Here is a 21,230-nt window from a genome sequence, read left to right on the forward strand (position 1 = left end):
GTCTTAGGCATTAGGTATCCCTCCCAGCAACTCTCTAGTCACCTGAAATAGTAAAAGACATACCTATTATGCACATTATATATTTGATCCATTACCACGTTAAGGGAATGTGGGCCTGCTGCTTCATAACTTCTGGAGGTCAAATGAGTGAGGTGACAACAGCTCCAGCCTCTTTGAACCTGACTTGCTTTTTTCTTGATGAAAAATCAAACATTGATATTTTATCAGTGTCTAAGGAGCTGAAAATTGCAGACTAAAAGATTTTTTAAGAGCATGATTTCCAAATTTTTGTGATTGGACAAATGGGATCTAGGCCTGAACATTTGGTCATATATAGAGGCATTATCCAGGATACAAGTGACTAGAACCAGAGGTGCTGGAGCAAGATACCATCAGTTCAAATCTCAGCACTGCGCATTGCTACTGTGTGACCATGAGCAAATCATATCAATTCTCCACACCACATTTTCCTTGCTTGCAAGGCAGGAATAATAATATGCCTGTTCGTAGATGCTCTTAAATGAGCTAGCATACTTTACACATTTAGAGCAGGGCTCACTCAGTACATGCATGGTACATAATCAATAATTGCTAGCTATAGTGGCTTGCTGCCTGCTTTTGCAAATTAAGTATAATTAGAATGGAGTCACACCAATGTTTTGACATATTGTCTATGACCTCTTTTGTGCTATGATGGCAGAATGGAGTTGTGACAGGGAACCTAAGGCTCACAAAGCGCCCCAAATTTTCCATCTGGTTCTTTCCAAAAAAACCTTGCCAAGCCCCATTCTATAGGATAAAGTGGAGAGATTCCTGACTCTCATCTGTTACTCCTTGGTCTTGGTACTCTCTGGCCTCTGCTACTGCAACTTTAACAAAGACCAGTAATAACAATCTTCCTAAGATGGTTGACCAGAGACACCAGTGGCCAGGTCATCTTGGAAAGAAGGAAAAGAAAAAGGTTTAGATGAAAAGGAAAAAACAAACAAACAACATAGATTGGGTGTAATTCTGAGGGAAAAATGTGAGAACCTATAAGAGATTCCATGGGGAAAAGTTGTGGAACAGAATAAAAAGGAGCAAGATAACAGCAGAGGTCATCCCCTGAGAGGCTTGGTGTCCAGTATAAAGGGTAGGTGGATGGTTTGTTTATCCCTCCCTCATATCTCTGGCAGTCAGCAGATTCCCAAGCTGCTGGAGAGCCTTTCTACCCTCATGAGCCCCAAAGTTGCTGCTACCAGTGAACTGAGAGATTCCTGAAGGCAAAGCACCAGCTTGCCAGTCCCTCTGGGTTGCCTCCTATCACCACAGACCTGAGCTGAGCTGAGCTGAGATGGCAGGTACCATCCTGCTTCTCCACTCACTGTGCATCTTTTTCCTCCCCAGAGGGCTTCAGCCCCTTAGTTTTTGTCTTGCTTATTCCCATATAAACATTTTCCAACTCTGGCCCAGACTGCAAGAGCGACAGGGCAAAAACCTACTTATGAGGAATAGTGAACACTATCTGGGTTATGGGCGTACTTATAACCTTGACTCAAGTATTACAAAAGCTATCCATATAACCAAAAATATTGGTGCCCTCGTAATATTTTGAAATAAATAAAATATATATGTGTGTATATGTAATATAAAAGAAAAAGGTCTTTTCCTAATGAAAAAAATCTGTGAGAAATTATATTTTGGAGATCCTTTTTGTCATTCATTCACTTACTAATTCCATGTTCTATACCCAGACATTTCTGCTAATTGCCATGTAAACAGATACAAACAGGCAAATCTCAGAGTTTTTATTTATAACACTAATGAGTATTTACTGTCTGCTAAACACAATTGCGACCCTTTGCCTATAGTAATTCCTTTAATCCTCATAACAACCTTCGGAGGAGGCAAGTACTACTACTTATCCTAATTTTACGAGTGAAGAAGTGGAAGCATCAAAGATGGTATGGAAATTTTCCCAAGCTTGCACAGTTGGCAGCTAGGAAAGCTGGGTTGTTAAATTGGGTTGTGTGGATCAAGAATCTGGAATCAATTTCACCATAAAGTAGTCATTCAACTTTAAAGACTTTATGGTTTTATACTAGAGAAATCTATTGTACAAGCAAATAATTGCATTTGATTGTAATTGTTTTCAATGTTTGTAAGCTGATCAGCACAGTGCCTAGCATGGAATAAGCCATCCTTGTGATTTCTTTGGCTCTGATGCTATTGGTATCAGTGGAACTTGCTAAAAAGCATGGCCAGAGTTTAAGGGGGGCTTCCTGGAGATGTCAGCAGCACATCAAAAAGGAAGTCTTATCTGAATTGAGATGAGTTTTCCAGAAAGGTTTCCATGCAGAGGAAACTGCATGTACAAAGGACAGAGGGAGGAGAGAGCACGGCATGTTCAGGGGATTAAACAGTACTTCCCTGTGGCCTGAATATGAATTATGAAGACCAAGTCAGCTGAGGTCAGGAAGTGAACAGGGGCCAGAAGGTGAGTGGCTCTGCATGAACTGGGCCAGACGCAATTCCTCTAGTGCGTATTACTTTCTGAGTAATACCCTATACTATCTTTTAATGTCTCTACCCTACCCCCTGACGTGCACATGTATACTAGAGTGGAAGCACCTTAATGGTAGTCAGCCAGTCTGCCTTGTTCACTGGGGTAACTCCAACACTTGGAGCCCTCCCTACAACAAGAGCTTATTAGCTATTTATTAAATTAATGAATACGGTGTGCTTTGGGTGGTTGTAGGACTACCCACAGGGTAGTATACTTTCTTTGGGTCCATTGGCTTACTCTGGGGTCAATTTTCTTGGTTTGTTAAAGAATCAATTAGACTACATCAAATGATGGGACTAGTTAAAATAGGATAATTTTGAAATAGACTTGTTCTTGGAGGCCAAGGATTACTCAAAAAACAAACAAACAAAAAATCCATACTTTTTTTTTTTTGCTGTTTTGGCCAGGGCTGGGTTTGAACCTCCACCTCTGGCATATGGGGCTGGCACCCTACTCCTTTGAGCCACAGGCACCACCCTCCATTCTATTTTTTATTTTATCTTGACTCCACACATAAAAACTCAGCACCCTCACCCCAGATGTCCTTATGACATCTAAATGTCTCTTAAAATCATACTTTCATGAACCAAGCTGGCAGAATGAAAGTGAAATAAGTATTGGTAAGTGAATGAAAATAATGATTCTTCTAGACATTGCTGCCAAACCAAAGAATAAGTAAGTTGAGTACTTTTAACAGTTCACACAGGCTTATTTTTATAATTGTCAGGTACCTGCACAATTAGGCACAAAACACATCATAAAATACATCTGCCTGAGGTCTTTGCCTAGAATTTGGCACCCATTTTAACAGGACTATTTCTTGGTGATAACACAAATGACAAGCTGAGGCAAGACATATTCCTTTTTTATTTTTATCTTTGATGTTGTCAGTAGAATCAGCTTTCCAAGGAATTAGAAAATGTTTTAAGGGTACAGACTTTATTTCCCTCCCTTGCCGGGTGAGGAAAATGAGATCCAGGAAGGTGAGGTGACTCGCCCTGGGGTGGAGAGCTAGTAGTGGCAAAGCTGGACGTGGAATCCAGTCTCTGACTCCCAAGGCCAATTCTCTTCCCACTGCATCATTCAGCCCCCTTAGACATTAGCTATAGTTTCTGAGAAACATATTACCTCTTTAATCATTTCTTGGTCTTTTTGGAAGTATTAATGATCTCCCTCTGCATCTTTCCTTTCTATAGGACCTCAGAAAATGCCATGAAGGCTAAGTCTTACATTGCATTTTGTCAGCAAACCCCACTGTCACCAACCTGTCTCGAACATGAACATTTCAAGCCAAGGTCTGAATGCCCAGGTTTCTTGCCTCCTTCGGATCCCCTTTCCCCCAATCACATTTGAAAATGCACATTTGTACTTATATACCCTAAAGTAATGAATTGTTTCTCTTCCTTCCTGTAATCTGAAAATTCCCCTTTGATGGTGTTTGTCGCTGTTGTTTTTAAGAAAACTTAAACATATCAGATGGACTTTCTTTCTGGCTCCCTAGAAACCAGCCTGCTAGGAGGGTTGATTGGATTTGCCTAAAGCATTTCCTCATTAGTGGCCTGTGTGTGCTTTTCCTCTCAAATGTCATCTGGCCAACCCAACAAAGATTTAATTGTGGCAACTTGGAGCCTTAGCAACTTTGGTCTTTACTGAATATTCTTTTGAAATCTTCACAACTACCTGTCCTTCAAATGAAATATCCCAAACATATTGAAAGTGAGTTAGTGGATTATTGGTCTAAAGACTACTTCTTCCTGCTCTCCACCCCCTTCTTTTGCAACTAAAGATTGGAATTTTAATTACTCAACCAAAGCTTTTAAATCATGATTCCCCGAAAGGGCATGATTTATTAATTAGTTCTGATTATTAGGCACTCTGGACCTGGGTTGGGCTGTGTTTTGATTGGTTTCAACAGCTCTTTGCCTGAAATGACTGTCTGTAAGCACACAGAGGTGTAATTATGCAGACAGTAGTGGTTCAGTGCTGCCAGGTTAAACCTTCTATTATGAATACGTATTATAGTGTCTTAAAAGGTTTTATCGAAATGCCATAGTTTAATAGTTCAGGCTTACAAAATAAAGCTCTCTTATGTTATAGGCAACAGCTTCTTAATTGGATGTTTTCCCTTAGCACATAAAAACATTGGCTTAAGCACACACACACACACACACACACACAATTAATTTTCTTTTAAGTGTGCTAAACAGTATTGCTTCATGGTTAAAAGGAAGGACTCTGCAGCCAGTGTGCCTGGCTTTACCTCATGCTTCTGTTATTTTCCAGCAGCAACTCTGGGCAAATGACTTACCCTTACATTTGCATGTTTTGTAAAATAGGGATGATTATAATGGCTATATTAGAGGATTGTTGTGAGGTTCAAGTGAGTTAGTATGCAAAAAATACTCAACTAAACTGTATGGAAAGTAGTCATTCTGTTCTTTACAAACTCTTCTAACATATTTACTTACATTTTGTATTGTAAAATCTAATTGTGTTAAGTCCTGAAAGAATTAGGAATGTCTCTCTACGACAAAAGCCAAATTGTCACCTAATATTTATTCTCTTCTTTTTTCCACAGTAATAGCCTCCTCTCCCCACCAATTTTTAGCTGGGTGGGAACACAGCTGTCAAGAGTAAGGCATAAATTTCTCTTCCATCTAGCAGTGTCCATGTGACTAAGTTCTAGCCAGTAGGATATAAGCAGAAATAATATGTCAATCTCTGAAGTGTCACCTTAAAGGAAGAAGAATGGTGTGTTTTTCACTTCTTCCTCCTTCCTGCTGCTGGGGATTTGATCTTGATGGTTGGAACCCAGAATTTAAGGATTTTGACGGGACTTCCTTCTAACATTAGCAAAAAGCACTAGGTGATAACTAAAACTTTTAGAAGAAACATAAATTCTAAAGAAAATATGATCCCTTTTTCCTCACCCAAAGTATAAAGAAGGATGACACCTTATTTCTATTTGTCTTGAATGTGAAGTTCACAAGTTTCTTGAACTTGTGGGGTTGGCATCTGCATTGAGAACATTCTTAGTTTTGCCGTATTCTCTGTATCCTACTCTTCTGGGGCTCCATTTAAACACGTTTAGATTTTCTTGCTATATCCTTCACATCTTTTAATCTCTCTTCCATATTTTTCATCTTTTTATATCTTTGTACTACATTCTATATAATTTTATGTTATCTGTAATTCACTAATTCCTTCTTCAGACATATTATTATTGTTTAGTTCTTTTACCAATCTTTTACATTATTATTATTTTTTTGTAGTAATCTCTTCCTTTCCTTTGTTTCTGTAAACCCACCATAGCTTTATAATATGTGTGACACTGTTACTACTAGTAGTCATTTGTGCAGGGTTTTGCTCATAGTGCCTTGTTTCTTTGTGTATGATGTTTTCTTTAATTTTATGCCAGCTCATTGCCCTTCAAAATGATTTGTACAGAATCTTGAGGCCTAGGATGAAGTTGCCTTCTAGAAAATATTTACACTTGATTTTTTGAGGCCTCTAAAGACTTGTCAAGCTTAAGACCTCTTTAAATCAGTCTTAAAAGTTAACACAAGCTTTCATATCATCTATTTACTCTTTCATATCATCTATTTACTTCTCTTCCTACTTCCTAGGCTTCCATTTCTTCTAACTGGGGGCCATTTCTTATCATCTTTCATGGCAGCACAGTTCTTAGGACATGAAAATTGATCAATAAATTTTTGCTCAATAAATGAATCTTTAAATTATCACACCTACCTTGTTATTTTCTGTCTTTATTTTTCAGTTGGTCAGTTGAAAGGATTACTATATATTGGGTGTTATTCCCCATAGGATCTATTTTCTTCAAGGTGTTTCTATGCCTTCTCTCTTCTTTAAATGTCCCTAGTGCTGTGCAAGAAACTACAAGAAGTAGTTTCCTGGTAAATAGTTGCTTCCAAGCTGAGATTTACTATACTCCCTATGCTTTTGCCTTGGAGTGGCTCAAACCATACATTTCTGGAATTTCTTTACATTTTATATGGATGTTTAGAGTGTTGCTTGGGTTATCTGTGGCCATAAGTCCCAATTCCCTGGATCTAGTAGATTTACTTCTAATATGTTTTCCCTTAAGTACAGTCAATCTAACTTTTCAGTTCTCTCAAAGCTGATCTTTGATTCTGCCACCCTGTTGCCCATAAGCCACCAAGACTATCACTACTGCCTATAGAATAAAGCCTCACCCTATTAGCTTGTCATAAATATGGTGTAGCCAGAACTCATGAGAGAATATGGCTTTTAGGAAATCAAACTCTAGGTCCACCATGTACTAACCATGGCACTCCACACAAGCTAAACATCTGAACATCAGTGCGCTGATATGTACAGTAACCTACAAGGGATCACCTAGATAATGCAGCTAGCATTCACTGAATGAGAATAGCACTTCAAGGCATTTCCTCTGAGCAGGGTATAAAAGGGATAGTGATTTATCTTTGTAAATCTTGTGGACAATGGACACATAATACATGGAACATACCTTACCCATTTCTTCTCTAGACTTTAATTTCATTATATACAAAGTGGGAACTTAAATTATAATTTTGAAGCCTTAGTTCAGAACAATATGTAAAGCATCTGGTTCAATACTTGACACATCATTAAGTGTATGATAAATGATCTTTTTCTCTCTTTTCCTTCCAAACTGAGATGCAACTTACCTTTCCTATGGAACTGCAATAAAAATTTTAAATCAGAGCATGTTTTATAAAGAAAGGTTTGTTATTCTTATCTCTACTTTCTAAAGTCACAACTACTCTTTAAGGCCAAGTTCAAATGCCACCTACTTCATGAAACCTCCCTGGATTCTTACTCCTATAGCATTTAACCCCTACTCCAGCCAGGAAGTGTAACAATGCAAAAAAAAAAAAAAAAATCTTCAACCCATTTCAGCTGATCCTTGAATTTCCTACATTTCAATAAGCATAATTCTATAATAAAAAAGCTAACCACTACTAAAGAGTTTACTAAAATGATTTAGAGATGAAAAAATGTAGTATCTCAAAGGAAGTATATTTATTCCAGCGTTAGACAGCTTAAATATGTCCCCTTAAATTTTCTTCATTTGGTCTTAGGTATCTCTATGTTAATCTTTAAATATATTGCCCATAAATAAATAATATTCTTTAAAATACACAGTGCATGAATAATTCCTTCCCCTCTGTAATGGCAACCCGTACTAATAGATTTGGGGCAACCATGGAGCTGTTTGCTCATAATTACACTTATATTCAGTGACAACTCTGCAACCTTCAGTTTGTGTTGGTGCTAAATAATTGTTCCTCTGCCTTGTATTTGTATTAATATGTCTACTTCTGATATCTATGATTTAGTCCCCAATATACATCCATATCCATGCATCTGGGTATATTTGAGCTGCTTATTAAATTTTTGTGAATCTGATCTATCTTTCATATTCCTAGATTCATTTTTTCCCCATTGGTTCTTCTAAGGTCACTTTATGCCTTTTAAAAATTCAGCTCATTCTACTCATACATTCAGCTCATACATACTTATGTCTCATCTTACATGGAGCTCCTGGAACAGTGGTTCTCAACCTTCTAATGCCGTGACTTTTTAACACAGTTCCTGTGGGTCGTAACCCACAGGTTGAGAAACTCTGCCCTAGAAGATTTTCTGTCTGAGGATTGAGCAGCAACTCTATTGCCTCCCAGACTTGGTGGTTTCTTGTGGGTCAAGAGCAGTTCTACAGGGCAGAAGGGAAGCTAGGATAGGATAAAAGGGATCTAATGGGACATCAACTGGTCCACCACTAGAGTTACCCAGGATTTGGTGTCTCTTATGTATGAGAGCTACATACTGTTCATCTCTGTAGTCCCCATTTCCTGGTTCCATGTGCTGCACATGGAAGACACTAGTTAGTGAAACTGACTCATCAAAGATCTAGAGGAAAGGCCCCACAGTTTGCACTCATTCCAACCCATTGCCATTTGTAATAACAGATTCCTGTGAGCGAATTAGCCAAATCCCCCCAGGCAACAGACAACCTGCATATGTGGGTGATAGAAGAATATAGAAGCTTTTATTACTTGTTTTAAGAATCTGGCTGCTCTGTTAACTCAAAATCTGTCTGAGGACCAAATGCTCAAATTCAAAATAGGCAAAATACTTACTATCAAGGCAAACTCAAAGGACAGAAGTTTAGTCTACTATGCTTGGCTCTTACATTATTTTTGTTCTTTTCTTAATTTCTATAAAAGTAATATATGCATATAGTTGAACACAAAAATGCTATAGGAGGGTAACTATTTCTTCATCATCATGGCTTTTATTTCCATTCCTTAAGCTAACTACTATTAACATTATTTTTGTATTTTTATCCAGAAATAATTCCAGATATATGAGCACATATATTTATTATTTTATGCACAAAGATATTACAGCATACATACAGCTGTCTCCTTCATACACAAGTAAGAGCTCTTACAGATATTTTCACATCAACACATCTATCTGTATCTCATTTTTAAAAAACCATGGTTTAGATGTCTTATACTTTATTTAACCTGTTCTTTTTTTAGTGGACATTTAGGTTGTTTCTATCAAAAGTTTTCAGCTCTTACAAATTGTTTTCCACTATAAAATGTGTGCTGATGTGTATTTCTTTGTGTGTATGTGTCAAAAACTATTAAATGGAAAGCTCTATCCTTGCTTCCCGCAGAAAATAGTGTCATGGGTAGTGACTGTAGCAGCCAGATTCCTTACATCTATATGGAATAGTATATCCTTTAATGTACACTCTGCTGTCTCACTCTCTGCTGATTTCTTTTAAGCCTTTTTCCCAGAATACAGCTTACAATTAGGAAAGACAGTCGAAAAAAGTTAGAAGCCATTCTCAACTGCAGGACATCATAATAGCAGGTCTGAGATCCATGATGGAATATAATTTAAATAATAGGATAATTATGTTGAGAGGGACAGAAATTCTGAATCTTGTTTAGAGTTTAAGAGGTTCAGTATGAAGAGCTTATCCATTGCAAGTTTCTCTCAAGAATACAATCAGACTTTCCAGAAATGAAGCCTCCATGTACTTAAAAGTGCTTGTTGTCTTTTGCTTGCAGTGAAGTACATGCGAGAAGCCACGCCCTATGTGAAGAAAGGGTCCCCAGTGTCGGAGATCGGGTGGGAAACGCCACCGCCTGAGTCCCCTCGGTTAGGGGGCAGCTCCGCAGACCCTCTGTCATCGCAGTCCTTCTCCTTCCACAGAGATCGGAAAAGCATCCCCCTGAAGATGTGCTATGTCACTCGGAGTATGGCCTTGGCTGACCCTGAGAACAGGTAAAGAGGGCGGACCCTCCGTCCACATCTCAGCAGCAACCTGCCCTCTGGGGTTAAGTGGGAGCTCTGGGCGGGTTGTTCTCGTGTTCTCGAAACACTCCGTGGTTTCCAAAGAATAGAATGAAAGGGCCATTCTGAAAGTGTGTCTGTGTGTGTGTGAGTGTGTGAATCTGTACGCTGAGCACTGGTTCTGGAAAGAGGTGAACTAGAATCAGGATCCTGAGTGTCCTACTCTTTGGGCAGGTTTCTCAAACTACTGAACCTCAGTTTTGTCTTCTGCAAGGCTGGAATAATTGAAATAGACACTTTAGTGTTGTGGAAATCCAGGTACAGTGATCAGCACAGGAAACCCTCCCTTGAGTATAAGCAATAATAATATTTCCTCTTATTGTTAGATATCAGTGAACAAACTAGCCACTCTGGGCAAAAGCAACCTCAACTATGTACTTGGAGGGTTAAATGAGAGAAGTGTTAAAACTATTCGCTACTCTAAACCTCTTCTTATACTCAGAAAAAATGGAGTGGCTTTGGTCCAAGCCTGGAGCGCTGTTTCCCAAGTCTGTTCATGACTTTGCGTGCCACAGGACAGATATATCACCAGATCCGTGGCAATTATAAGGAATCCAGCCAAGAGGAAGTAAATATTTGGGGTCTCCCTTACCCCCAAAGTCATACTTTAACTTCCTTGAACAGAAAACATGTAACTTGGAGGAAAATATGAGATATAAAGACAGTGAGGAATTGAGCCAGCAAATGGGGAATCTTGGTGACCTTTGCATCCACATTAAAGTGCTAAATATAGGAACAGCTCTGCTGGCCCTTATTTAGAACATGTGTGGGACAGCTGCAACCCAGTCAAGTAGAAAATATTTGGCTAGCTTTGGAGCTGCTGATGGGGAAAAGGCAAAGGGAATAGGGGCAGGGAGAAAGTTGCCTCCTTGGCCGCCAGTCCAGCGTCTTTTCTGTTCTCATCCCAGCAAACTCACTGTATGGAAGCTCTAGGGTCCTTCTAGATCCAGCCAGCTGCAGGGTCTTACTACCTCATTCCGTGCCCCCCCCCCATGTCAGTTATATCCCCACAGGGACTGTCCAGTTGTACGAAAGAGCCAGAGAGTGTCAGACAAAGAAGTCAGAGCAGGCTGACTGGGAAGGGGCAGAGTTCATTGCTGATCCCCCTCACCCTATTCTGTTTCCTTCCCTCATGATTTCTGCTGATGTCCTGAGCCTGCAGTTGGTGTCCTGGTTACTCTCGAGTCTCCTAGCCTCTCTTTCCACCCAATCCAACAAGTCCTTTTCCCCAAGAATCTGATGTGGCAGGTTTCAGATATGTTGAATTCCCAGTTTAAGTGCCTATCTTGTGCTTGGCATTATGCTAATTATTTAGATCAAAGACTGCCAAGTGGTAGGCAGCAGGTATACCCAGCCCACAGATATGTGTATTTTAATGATCTATCGAGTGTCTTAAAGAAATTTGAATTAGGTACCATAGTGAATAATTAGTAAATGTCAAAGTACACAGATTTCTGCTTGTCCAGAAAAATTGGAAGAACTGTTAATATGATCAGGCCCACAATGATGCAAACAGGCTCCAATATACCAGAGCCCAGTCCCACTTCTCCTTTGATAAGAGAATGAACTCTCATCACACCTCCTACCTTACACACAGGGGACTCAACTAATTACCAGCCTAGTCATTCTCATTACGTGTCTAATCTTTGAATTTGTTACCCTGCTTAGTCCTCTCAACAGCCCCCTGAGTTTCTGTCCCCATGCGACAGATAAAAACTTGAGGCTAAGACTGCTAATACAGGTTCTTGGCATATACAGCTTTCATGTAGCATAGCTGTGCAAACCCACACCCGTAGGATGAGTGACAGTGCCAGTTAACCACTTCCAGAAAAATGCAAACAGGACTAGAAAATGGATTTGGGTATCATAGAAACAGAGAGAGTTTGAGTAGGTGGTTTCTCAAGTTCCTTCTAGCAGTGGATGTAAGTGATATGATATTATTCCCAGGTCACTTAATTATATTTTAAGGAATGTTTTGGGAATATCAGGCATCAATACAAATATTGGCAACTTCAGTCTGTGCATCAAGGCAGCAGAGGAGAATGCATTTTTAAATTTTGATATTGGCTCTCTTCCCATTCACTGTCAGCAAGTGCATGTGGGGACTCCGGTGTGGAAGGAGGAGAGCCTGTTTTGCTGGTGTGTGGGAACCATCAGGGCAGAACTGAAAAAGAGAACCCAGCTAAGCCATGTGGTTCCTCGGGGACTTCAGGTTCAGATGGGTCCCAAATGCTGCTAGCAAGGAGATTAGGAGCCTAGGTGAGACTGTCCCCTAATTGAGGGAGAAAAGTAAAGAAAATGGAAACAAATATCTTATGGAACTCTGGTTATATGCTGGGAAGTGTATAGTGTACTAGTCACAAACATGTAATTTGCAAAACCCATCTCTATGCTGAATGCAAGAGACACACCCAACACAAAGTACTTTAAAAGTGAAAAATTCAGGGATAGGCAAAAGCATACAAGGCAAATGGAAACTCCCAAAAACAACAACAACAAAATGCATCAATTTTTTTTTCCTTGTTGGGGATTCATTGAGGGTATAAGAAACCAGGCTACAATGATTGCATTTGTTAGGTAAAATCCCTCTTATAATTGTGTCCTGCCCCCAAAAGGTATGTCACACATAGAGACCCCCACTGCCCTCCCTCCTTCCCTCTCTCTGCTCTTCCTTTCCCTCACCCCCCTCCCTCCTTCTCTCTCTCCTTCCCTTACCCCCACCGTGTACTAGGTCATTAATGGTCCTCATATCACAATTGAGTACATAGGATTCTTGCTTCTCTATTCTTGTGATGTTTTATTAAGAATAATGTGTTCCATTTCCATCCAGGTTAATACAAAGGATGCAAGGTCTCCATCTTTTTTAATGGTTGAATGATATTCCATGGTATACACATACCACAGCTTGTTAATCCATTCCTGGGTTGGTGGGCCTTTAGGCTGTTTCCACATTTTGGCAATTATAAATTGAGCTGCTATAAACAGTTTAGTACAAGTGTCCTTATGGTAAAAGGATTTTTTTTTCTCCTGGGTAGATGCCCAGTAATGGTATTACAGGATCAAACAAGAGGTCTAGTTTGAGTTCTTTGAGGTTTCTCCATACTTACTACCAAAAAGGTTATATTAGTTTGCAGTCCTACCAACAGTGTAAAGATGTTCCCTTCTCTCCACATCCATGCCAGCATCTGCAGCTTTGAGATTTTGTAAAGTGGGCCATTCGCTGGGGATGGATGATATCTCAGGGTGTTTTTGATTTACATTTCTCTAATAATTAGAGACAATGAGCATTTTTCATATTTGCTAGCCATTCATCTGTCTTCTTCAGAGAAGGTTCTATTCATCTCTCTTGCCCATTGATATATGGGATTGTTGGATTTTTTTCATGTGGATTAATTTGAGTTCTCTATAGATTCTAGTTAACAAGCTTTTGTCTGATTCAAAATATGCAAATATCCTTTCCCATTGGTTGTCTGTTTTCTTTGGTTGTTGTCTCCTTATCTGTACAGAAGCTTTTCAGTTTAATTTTGATCATGATATAAGACAAAGTAAAATGCCGGCCACAAAGCATAAAATAAGACAAGGAAGAACTGATTTATGCTGAAGGCCAAAGTTCACAAGGAATGTTCAAGAGTTAGAAATATGCACCAAGTCACATAGCAACAACCTGTTATGTAGCAGAAATTGTATATACAGTTCCTGTATATAACAGAAACTACAGAGGATTAAAGAAGAAATAGGCCAAGTGTGGTGGCTCATACTTGTAATCCTAATACTTTGGGAGGCCAAGACAGGAGGATTACTTGAGGCCAGGAATTTGAGATCAGCCTGAGCAAGAACAAGACCCCAGGCCAGGCTCAGTGGCTCATACCTGTCGTCCTAGCACTCTGGGAGGCCAAGGCAGGAGGATTGCCTGAGGAGCTCAGGAGTTTTCAGCAGCCTGAGCAAGAGTGAGGCCCCATCTCTACTAAAAGTAGAAAAACTAGTTAGGTGTGGTGGTGGGTGCCTCTTGTCCCAGCTACTTGGGAGGCTGAGGCAGGATTATCACTTGAACCAAGGAGTTTGAGGTTGCTGTGAGCTATGATGATACCACAGCATTCTACACAGGGCAATAGCATATGACTCTGTCTCATTAAAAGGAAAAGAACAAGACCACAGCTTTACAAAAAATAGAAATATTTGCTGGGTGTGGTAGTGCAAGGGCACAGTCCCAACTACTTGGGAGGCTGAGGGAGGAGAATGGCTTGGGCCCAGGAGTTTGAGGTTGCAGTGAGCTATGATAACACTACTGCACTCTAGCTTAGGAGACAGAGCAAGACTCTGTCTGGAAGGAAAGAAGGAAGGAAGGAAGGAAGGAAGGAAGGAAGGAAGGAAGGAAGGAAGGAAGGAAGGAAGGTTAGTTCAGATAATTGAATACACACCACCAAATGGAGAACAAAACATAAATAGACGAATCCCCCTTATCCACAGAGGATACATTCCAGGACCCCAGTGGCAGCCTGAAACCACAGATAGTGCCCAGCCTTAAATACACATATTTTTTCATATCCATACATACTATGATAAAGCTTAATTTATAAATTAGGCACAATAAAAGATTAGCAACAATAACAACTAATAAAATAGAACATTTATAACAATATACGGCAACAAAAGTGATGTGAATATGCTCTCTCTCCCTCCCAAACTAACTTATTTTTTTGTGCTCATTTATGCTGATCTATGGTTAACTTCGTGTAACCAAAACTGTGGGGAGCAAAACTGTGAATAAAAGGTGACTTACAGTAAGAATATAGAAGACCCAAAGAACATAAATAATAAGGCAGATCTGGTGGACAAACTTTGTACCCCAGTAATAGAGAATATACTTTCTTTTCAAGTCCACAAAGAACATTCCCAAAATTAACTCTAAATTAGGTCACAAAGCAAATGCAACAAGTTTCATAAGATAGAAATAATACAAGCGTCCTCTGATGATAGTGGAATAAAAATAGAAAATCAACAGAAAACCAAAACATAGAAACCCCTTTTCTCATGGGTTTTTAAAAGCTCTCTATGAAATAACTTTTGGGTCAAAGAAGTATAAACTAAATTTATAGCATTTCTTAGAAATACATAGTGATTAAAATAATGCATATATTAAATATAAAGAGAAAGAGAGACTGTAGACTGTGGAGTTAGACAGACCGACTGTGGAATTTTAGTTTCATCCCTTAGACGTGACTTTAAGCAAGAATCTTTTTTAATCCAAATAACCATCCTAGATAGCCAGCACCCTCCTCTCCTTTTATAGACAGGGAAACCTCTCTGAGAAGTGAGAGTCGAAGCAAACAGTAGATCTGGGATTCAGACTCAGGCCTAACTGATGCCAAGCCCAATTTCGGCATCATTAACCCCATCGCCTCCAGCTTCAGCACCTGGCAGAACAGCTCACCTGAACTGTGCACCTTGGCCAAGAGTTAATGGTCTCCTGGGTGCTGAAACCTGAGGACTGATGACAAATGCCACAGCATCTCGGAGCTAATCCCCGCAGTGGGTGACACGCAGCTGCTTCTAGTTTGTGTTGAGAATGCTAACATTCCATTTCTCAAATAGAAACAGCCACAGAGCAGCAGGCAGGATTGCTGCTCTTTCTGAAAAAAGGTCACCCAGCAGGCACTGAATTCAAAAGAATATGTCCCTGCTGGTGGTTGTCAATGATCACAACATTTTTTTTTTAATTCTACCTCTTAAATATCTCTTGTTTTTCATATTCAAGGCTGTGCCTTCACAGCCACTGCTGTGGGCCAGGACCACATCCTCAGAGTATTTGGTCACACATCTTGCTCAGTGCTTTGTTGCTAATTCATTCCTTCCCCCATCTCCCACCATCTACTCTACACCCGGCTAGCTAAGGGGATGTCACCCGCTCAGTATTTACCCACTTGGTCAAATGGCTCCTTGTCACCTGCATTAATATGTAAGCTCCTTAGTGTCCATAAGAACCTCATGGGGTTTGGGGTCTTCCCTGGTTGTCCAGATCCTCCCAACATCATCCCTTACTTTTCCAAAACACTTAAATAATTTCCGTACTTCTGACAACTTCCTGGTCACCCTTCAAGCCTCGGAGCGGTCAGTCTTCTTGGGCTCTAATATCTTGTTTTACCTTGTTTGTCACTGTACCCCTGTGGCATCCTTCATAACAACTTAAAATTTTTTTCTTTCACGTCCACCTGGTTCCTAAGCCTCTTGAGGTCTGGGGCTCCTGATATTTTCTTTTTAATATTTTGGCTTTCTAGAAGCTTGGCCTTCAAAAATTTTATTTTAAGAAATGATACATAGTATATTTATCTATCCATTTTTGGTATTCTTATCTCTTCAAACATTTCTTTTAAAAAAGTTGTCCACTTGGGGATAAGAAAATAAATAAAAGCATTGTTCTCGCCTGACAGATGCAGGAAACTTAAAAGAAGGTGGGAAGATCCATTAACCAAGCCTGTTCCTATGTCAGGAGCAGCTGCACCACAGAAACTTTATGAGGCTTTAGTCATGACTGTGTGTACTACTGTGTAACAGAATCCACTGTAAATTTTTGTGGTTTAATTATGGAGAGGTATCCCTGATCTTTCTTGTAAAACAATGTGCATGTCTATTTATGGTGCACAAATGAAAAATCCACAGAAGGGACTGTCCTGGTTTCAAATGGAAAAGCTGTGCTAAGCACAGGGTGATTCAGAGGGGTGTGCTCTGACAAGTCCTGTGGGACACCTGCATGTGATGCTACAAGGTACCATCGGTGACATCACCACAATCTGACACTTGAGCTTCATCCACAGAAGATGAGAAACTTGATAGAGGGGTGCAGTAAGAGTGGTTCCATCTTCAAGAGGTTGACTGGTGAGTGTGGACCCATCTTTAAGAGGTTGACTCACATTAACCAAACAGCCGGAATTGGCTTATAATGAGCCTGACACAGTTGTCAAGCAGATGGAAGTGTTCATTATAGGCAGGTTGTATTAGAAGACAAATGTTAATGTAAATAAGGAGGATATCAGAACCCAAAGTAACTCAAACAATGTGAGCTTTCAAGGTGGCCTGAGTAATACCTTCTCTCCATGTAGGCAAGCTATGTGAGAAATTAAATTGTCATGAAAGTTATTTGGTGAGTGTGGAATCAATATGAGGGGTGCTAATAGACGTTAAGAAGTGTGTTTTAGGCAAGGAAGCTGAAAGGCCTGCTTTCCAGATGGAGAGAACCTTGCCAAGGTGACCATTATGTAAATTCCTGCTTTGCCAAATTCTGCTTCCTTTGAGCTGTGTATAAATAGCCTGGGGTTTCCCAAGTGGCTGCCCCTGTCCTTTCTTTTAATTTAATTTAATTTAATTTAATTTAATTTATTTTGCAGTTTTTGGCCAGGGCTGGGTTTAGACCCACCACCTTTGGCATCTGGGGCCAGCGCCCTACTCCTTTGAGCCACAGGCATGGCTAATTTACCCCTTTGAGCTCACACGGATCTTTCTTCCTACGGGTATCAGAACAGTGGATTGGGTGTTTGCTTATCAAATTTAATCATTTTCCAGTCCTGGCTCCTTGAAGTTGCTCTCATATCACCATGTTCAGAGTTTTAGACGGTCCCAAATAGTTAGCTACACTCTTATACACAGGTGGTCTTTGGTGGCTACCAACAAAAGAATAATCTTACTAGATGAGCCATATGTCCTCCTTTTCCCAGTGTGCAGGGGCACATCATTGCCCCCTGCATGCCTTGTACAGAACTCTCAGCCATGCTCACTAAACTTTGAACACTATTGAAGAATTCCCTCTTTTAATACATCGGAATGAAGGTTTGTGAGGTATTCGTACATATGTCTGTCTCTTCCCTTCTGTAAGTCTTTATGAAAAGTGCTTCTTCAGTGAAGTGGCTCACAGAATAACCACTTTCTGAATCTGTTTTCTTCATCACTTGGACACATCATGATGGCTTCAAAACTGAAACTATTGATAAGAGGTTATGATTGATCTTGTATCTTTGAAGTATAAACTGGGATCAAATGGACTCTGTGATTCTGGGGCCATTACGTTAATTTTTATCATCGGATTCCAGATGGGTAGAGGAGTAGATGAGGAATATGTTCTCATTTTTATATTTTATGAATCATCAGTAAACAACTGGCAATTAATGCAAAAAAGAGATTATGATTGATATTCTCTTCTGCAAAGGGAAGAAAATGTAAAATTCATGTCTATTGGTGCTGTGCATATCTAAACAGAGGTCCAATTTCACTACATGCTGTAACCAGTAGATACAACTTTAGAGTTGAAGTTAGAAAGTAAGAGTTTAAATTTCAATTATTTATTCCCTTTAACTTTAAGTAAATTATATAGTCTCTCTGATATCCTTCTCTGCAATGGTTTGAATGTTTGTGTCCTTCTAAAATACAAATTCTGAAAACTAATCTCCAATGTAATAATATTAAGAAGCGAAGCCTTTGGGAGGCAATTAGATCATGAGATCAATCCCTCTTGAATGGGATTAGTGCCCCTAGAACAGAGGCTAAAGGAAGCCATGCCTGTTTGGCCCTTCCACCACGTGAGTTCACATCATAGGTGATGTTTAGGAGGAACGTGCCCTCACCAGATACCGAACTTGCTAGTGCTTTGATCTTTCACTTACCAGCCTCCAGAATTGTGAGCAATAAAAGTATGTTGTTTGTAAATTACAGTCTAAGGTATTTTGTCATAGCAGTACAAACAGACTAATACGTTATCAATACACTGTGCTAATAATACTATGATTGTTGCTATGGTTAAGTGACTTAATGTAAATATTCTCTAATTCCTGGCAAGATAACCATGGCATAAATGTCGCTTTCAGTGAAAATATCTTCATTACTGGGTGTAAAGGCCAAAGGACTTTTTTGCTCTCTACTCAGAGCCCAGCAGCAAGAACTTTCCAGGTCATGTTCCTAAGCTGTTGAGCAGAGATTATTTTGTAAGACATTCTTTCACAGAGGTTTTTAAGCCTTTTGAGATTTATGGCCCTTTGCAGGGACCTCAGTTCTAGTTTCCCAACTCATGGGCTCTTAATGCCTTAGCTATCATCTGCGTGTCAAATTCCAAGTCCTCAGCCCACCCACCACTACCAGAGCAGTCTAAGCTACCTGCTACCACCCCAGCCCCTTCACTTCCCCAGAGATGACTGTGATCAGCTTAAATGCTCACACTTCACCTTTCTGGACACCTAGCAGTTTCCTTTTCATTCTTTTAAGAGCAGCATCTCATTAAAGCATAAACAAGCAAACTTTTCTTATTATACTTTAGCAGCTCCAGGTATCAGTGGCAGAAATGTTCCTGAATTTGTGGTGTAGACCATCATTTTTCTTTTTTTTTTTTTTTTTTTTTGAGACAGAGCCTCAAGCTATCCCCCTGGGTAGAGTGCCATGGCATCACGCTCACAGCAACCTCCAACTCCTGGGCTCAAGCGAGTCTCCTGCCTCAGCCTCCCAAGTAGCTGGGACTACAGGTGCCCGCCACAGCGCCTGGCCAATTTTTGGTTGCAGCCATCATTGTTGTTTGGCGGGTCCGGGCTGGGGATTCGAACCCGCCACCTTAGGTATATGTGGCTGGCGCCTTAGCCGCTTGAGCCACAGGCGCCGAGCCGACCATCATTTTTCTAATTGGAAATCTCCTGAAGTATGGCAAGAATTGCTTGTAATTGCTTATCATTGGCTATGGATGTCATAAGCAAAAGTCAATGTTCCATTTTTCCAAGTAATTTTTAAAAAGAAGTCAAACTGTTACTATTAGATTTAACACTAAGCGCAAACAAAAAACATGTGTATTATCTTTTGAATGAGCTACTTCTCCCATTTGAAATTATGTGCTTTCCTTTATCACCAGAAGCACCATTTGGGTTATGATTAATTTATCTATCCATCCATCCATCCGTCTGTATTTACTTCTCACTTAGACATCCCTAAGGAAAATACTTAGTTACTGTAGAAGTGGTATGAATAAAAAAGAGAGATGATCTTGGTCTTGGGTTCAACAGCGCTCACATTCTGCAATTGAGAAATACTGGAATGGAAATACACAGTAGCTTTTCAACAATCATCTGAAAGGTGGTTGGGAAGGGAAAGTTCAGGAAGGTTGAGTGGAATTAGAGATCTGAAGCAGGAAACAAGTCTTAACCAGGTGTCTTATTTCTAAATGTCGGTGGTGAGTGAGACTGAGGAGGCGCTGCCTGGTAGCACTCCAAGGGAACCTAACAAAATAGGTCAGGCACTCCCTTTTAAAGTTATTTTCAGTAAAATTTTCAATGTTATCAAAATAATAAAGGCAGGCCATTTAAAATTCAAATAGGTCTAAGAGATTTTTTTTTAAGCAGCAGGTGTTTACCATTTATTTTGCAGCCTGATCAACCTGCGAGACCCGGGGCTGAGGTCTGGGACATGTGCTCACATCGCTGATTTCATAACATCGTCCTCTCTGTTTTCTCTGTTATCTCTGTCTGCATGTCTTGCTGGGAGGATGCCGAGCCTCCTGGATTGATTTTCATACATCTGCTTTTCTCTGTTGTAAAAAATGTTACATCACATCTTTTTTACTTTATTTTTTGACCCTTCTCCTGACTATATTTTGTTTACATTCCAGTGATCACACGTTAGATGTTTTTGCTTTCTGAATGTTCCCCTTTCATAGAATTTTGTTCTAGTTTTGTGAATACCACATTTTCTGTTCATCTTAGAGAATATTAGTTTTGCTTAGTTTTCTTCGTGCCCTTTGTTTCTGCATTTACTATTTTCCTGTCTATTTGGATCTTCATTCTTCCTTCCTAGGGCTTTTCCTCAAATGTCTGGTGATCCTTTGCTATCGGTTCATTTTTTAGGCTCAGAGACTAAGAAGCCTGCTGGAACCTGTGTGTATGTGGGGAGGGTTGTCCATTGGTAAGAGCACATGTATCATGGTGTTATAGCTTGGCCAGCCAGCTTTACTGAGAAACCCCCTCTAGGTCTGAAGCTGTCAGTGTTTATAAGTTTTCTGTATGTCTGTTCAATTACTTGGGAGAGAATTATTCTGTCTCCTTTTATGGATGTCGGGGATGGAGAGTTGGGAGAGCCCCCATTTGCCAGCATTGTGAGAGTCCCAACAACAGCATAAAAACTTCACATAGGGCCCTTATGTTCAGCCCTGTATTACCCCTAACCCTCTCTCTGGAGGTTCTGAGCTCTTGTGGGTTGTACAAAGCCAAGGGGCTCACACCAATACTTTTTTCCTCTAATATTTGGAGTCAGGTACCCAGCTCAGTGT

At 40.0% G+C, this 21,230-nt stretch overlaps 1 protein-coding gene across 1 annotated transcript in view; it reads left to right on the forward strand.

Annotated features, from left to right (window-relative positions):
• SNTB1 (syntrophin beta 1) overlaps positions 1-21,230 on the forward strand; it is a 251,489-nt gene that overhangs the window by 101,911 nt on the left and 128,348 nt on the right. Inside the window, exon 2 of the mRNA XM_003782375.3 lies at positions 9,658-9,874. Coding sequence (XP_003782423.1) covers positions 9,658-9,874 — 217 coding nt within the window. The remainder of the gene's footprint in view (positions 1-9,657; positions 9,875-21,230) is intronic.

The sequence above is a fragment of the Otolemur garnettii genome, unplaced genomic scaffold, assembly GCF_000181295.1.
Source record: "Otolemur garnettii isolate 467f Iridium unplaced genomic scaffold, OtoGar3 scaffold00004, whole genome shotgun sequence".
NCBI classification, from domain to species: Eukaryota; Metazoa; Chordata; class Mammalia; order Primates; family Galagidae; genus Otolemur; species Otolemur garnettii.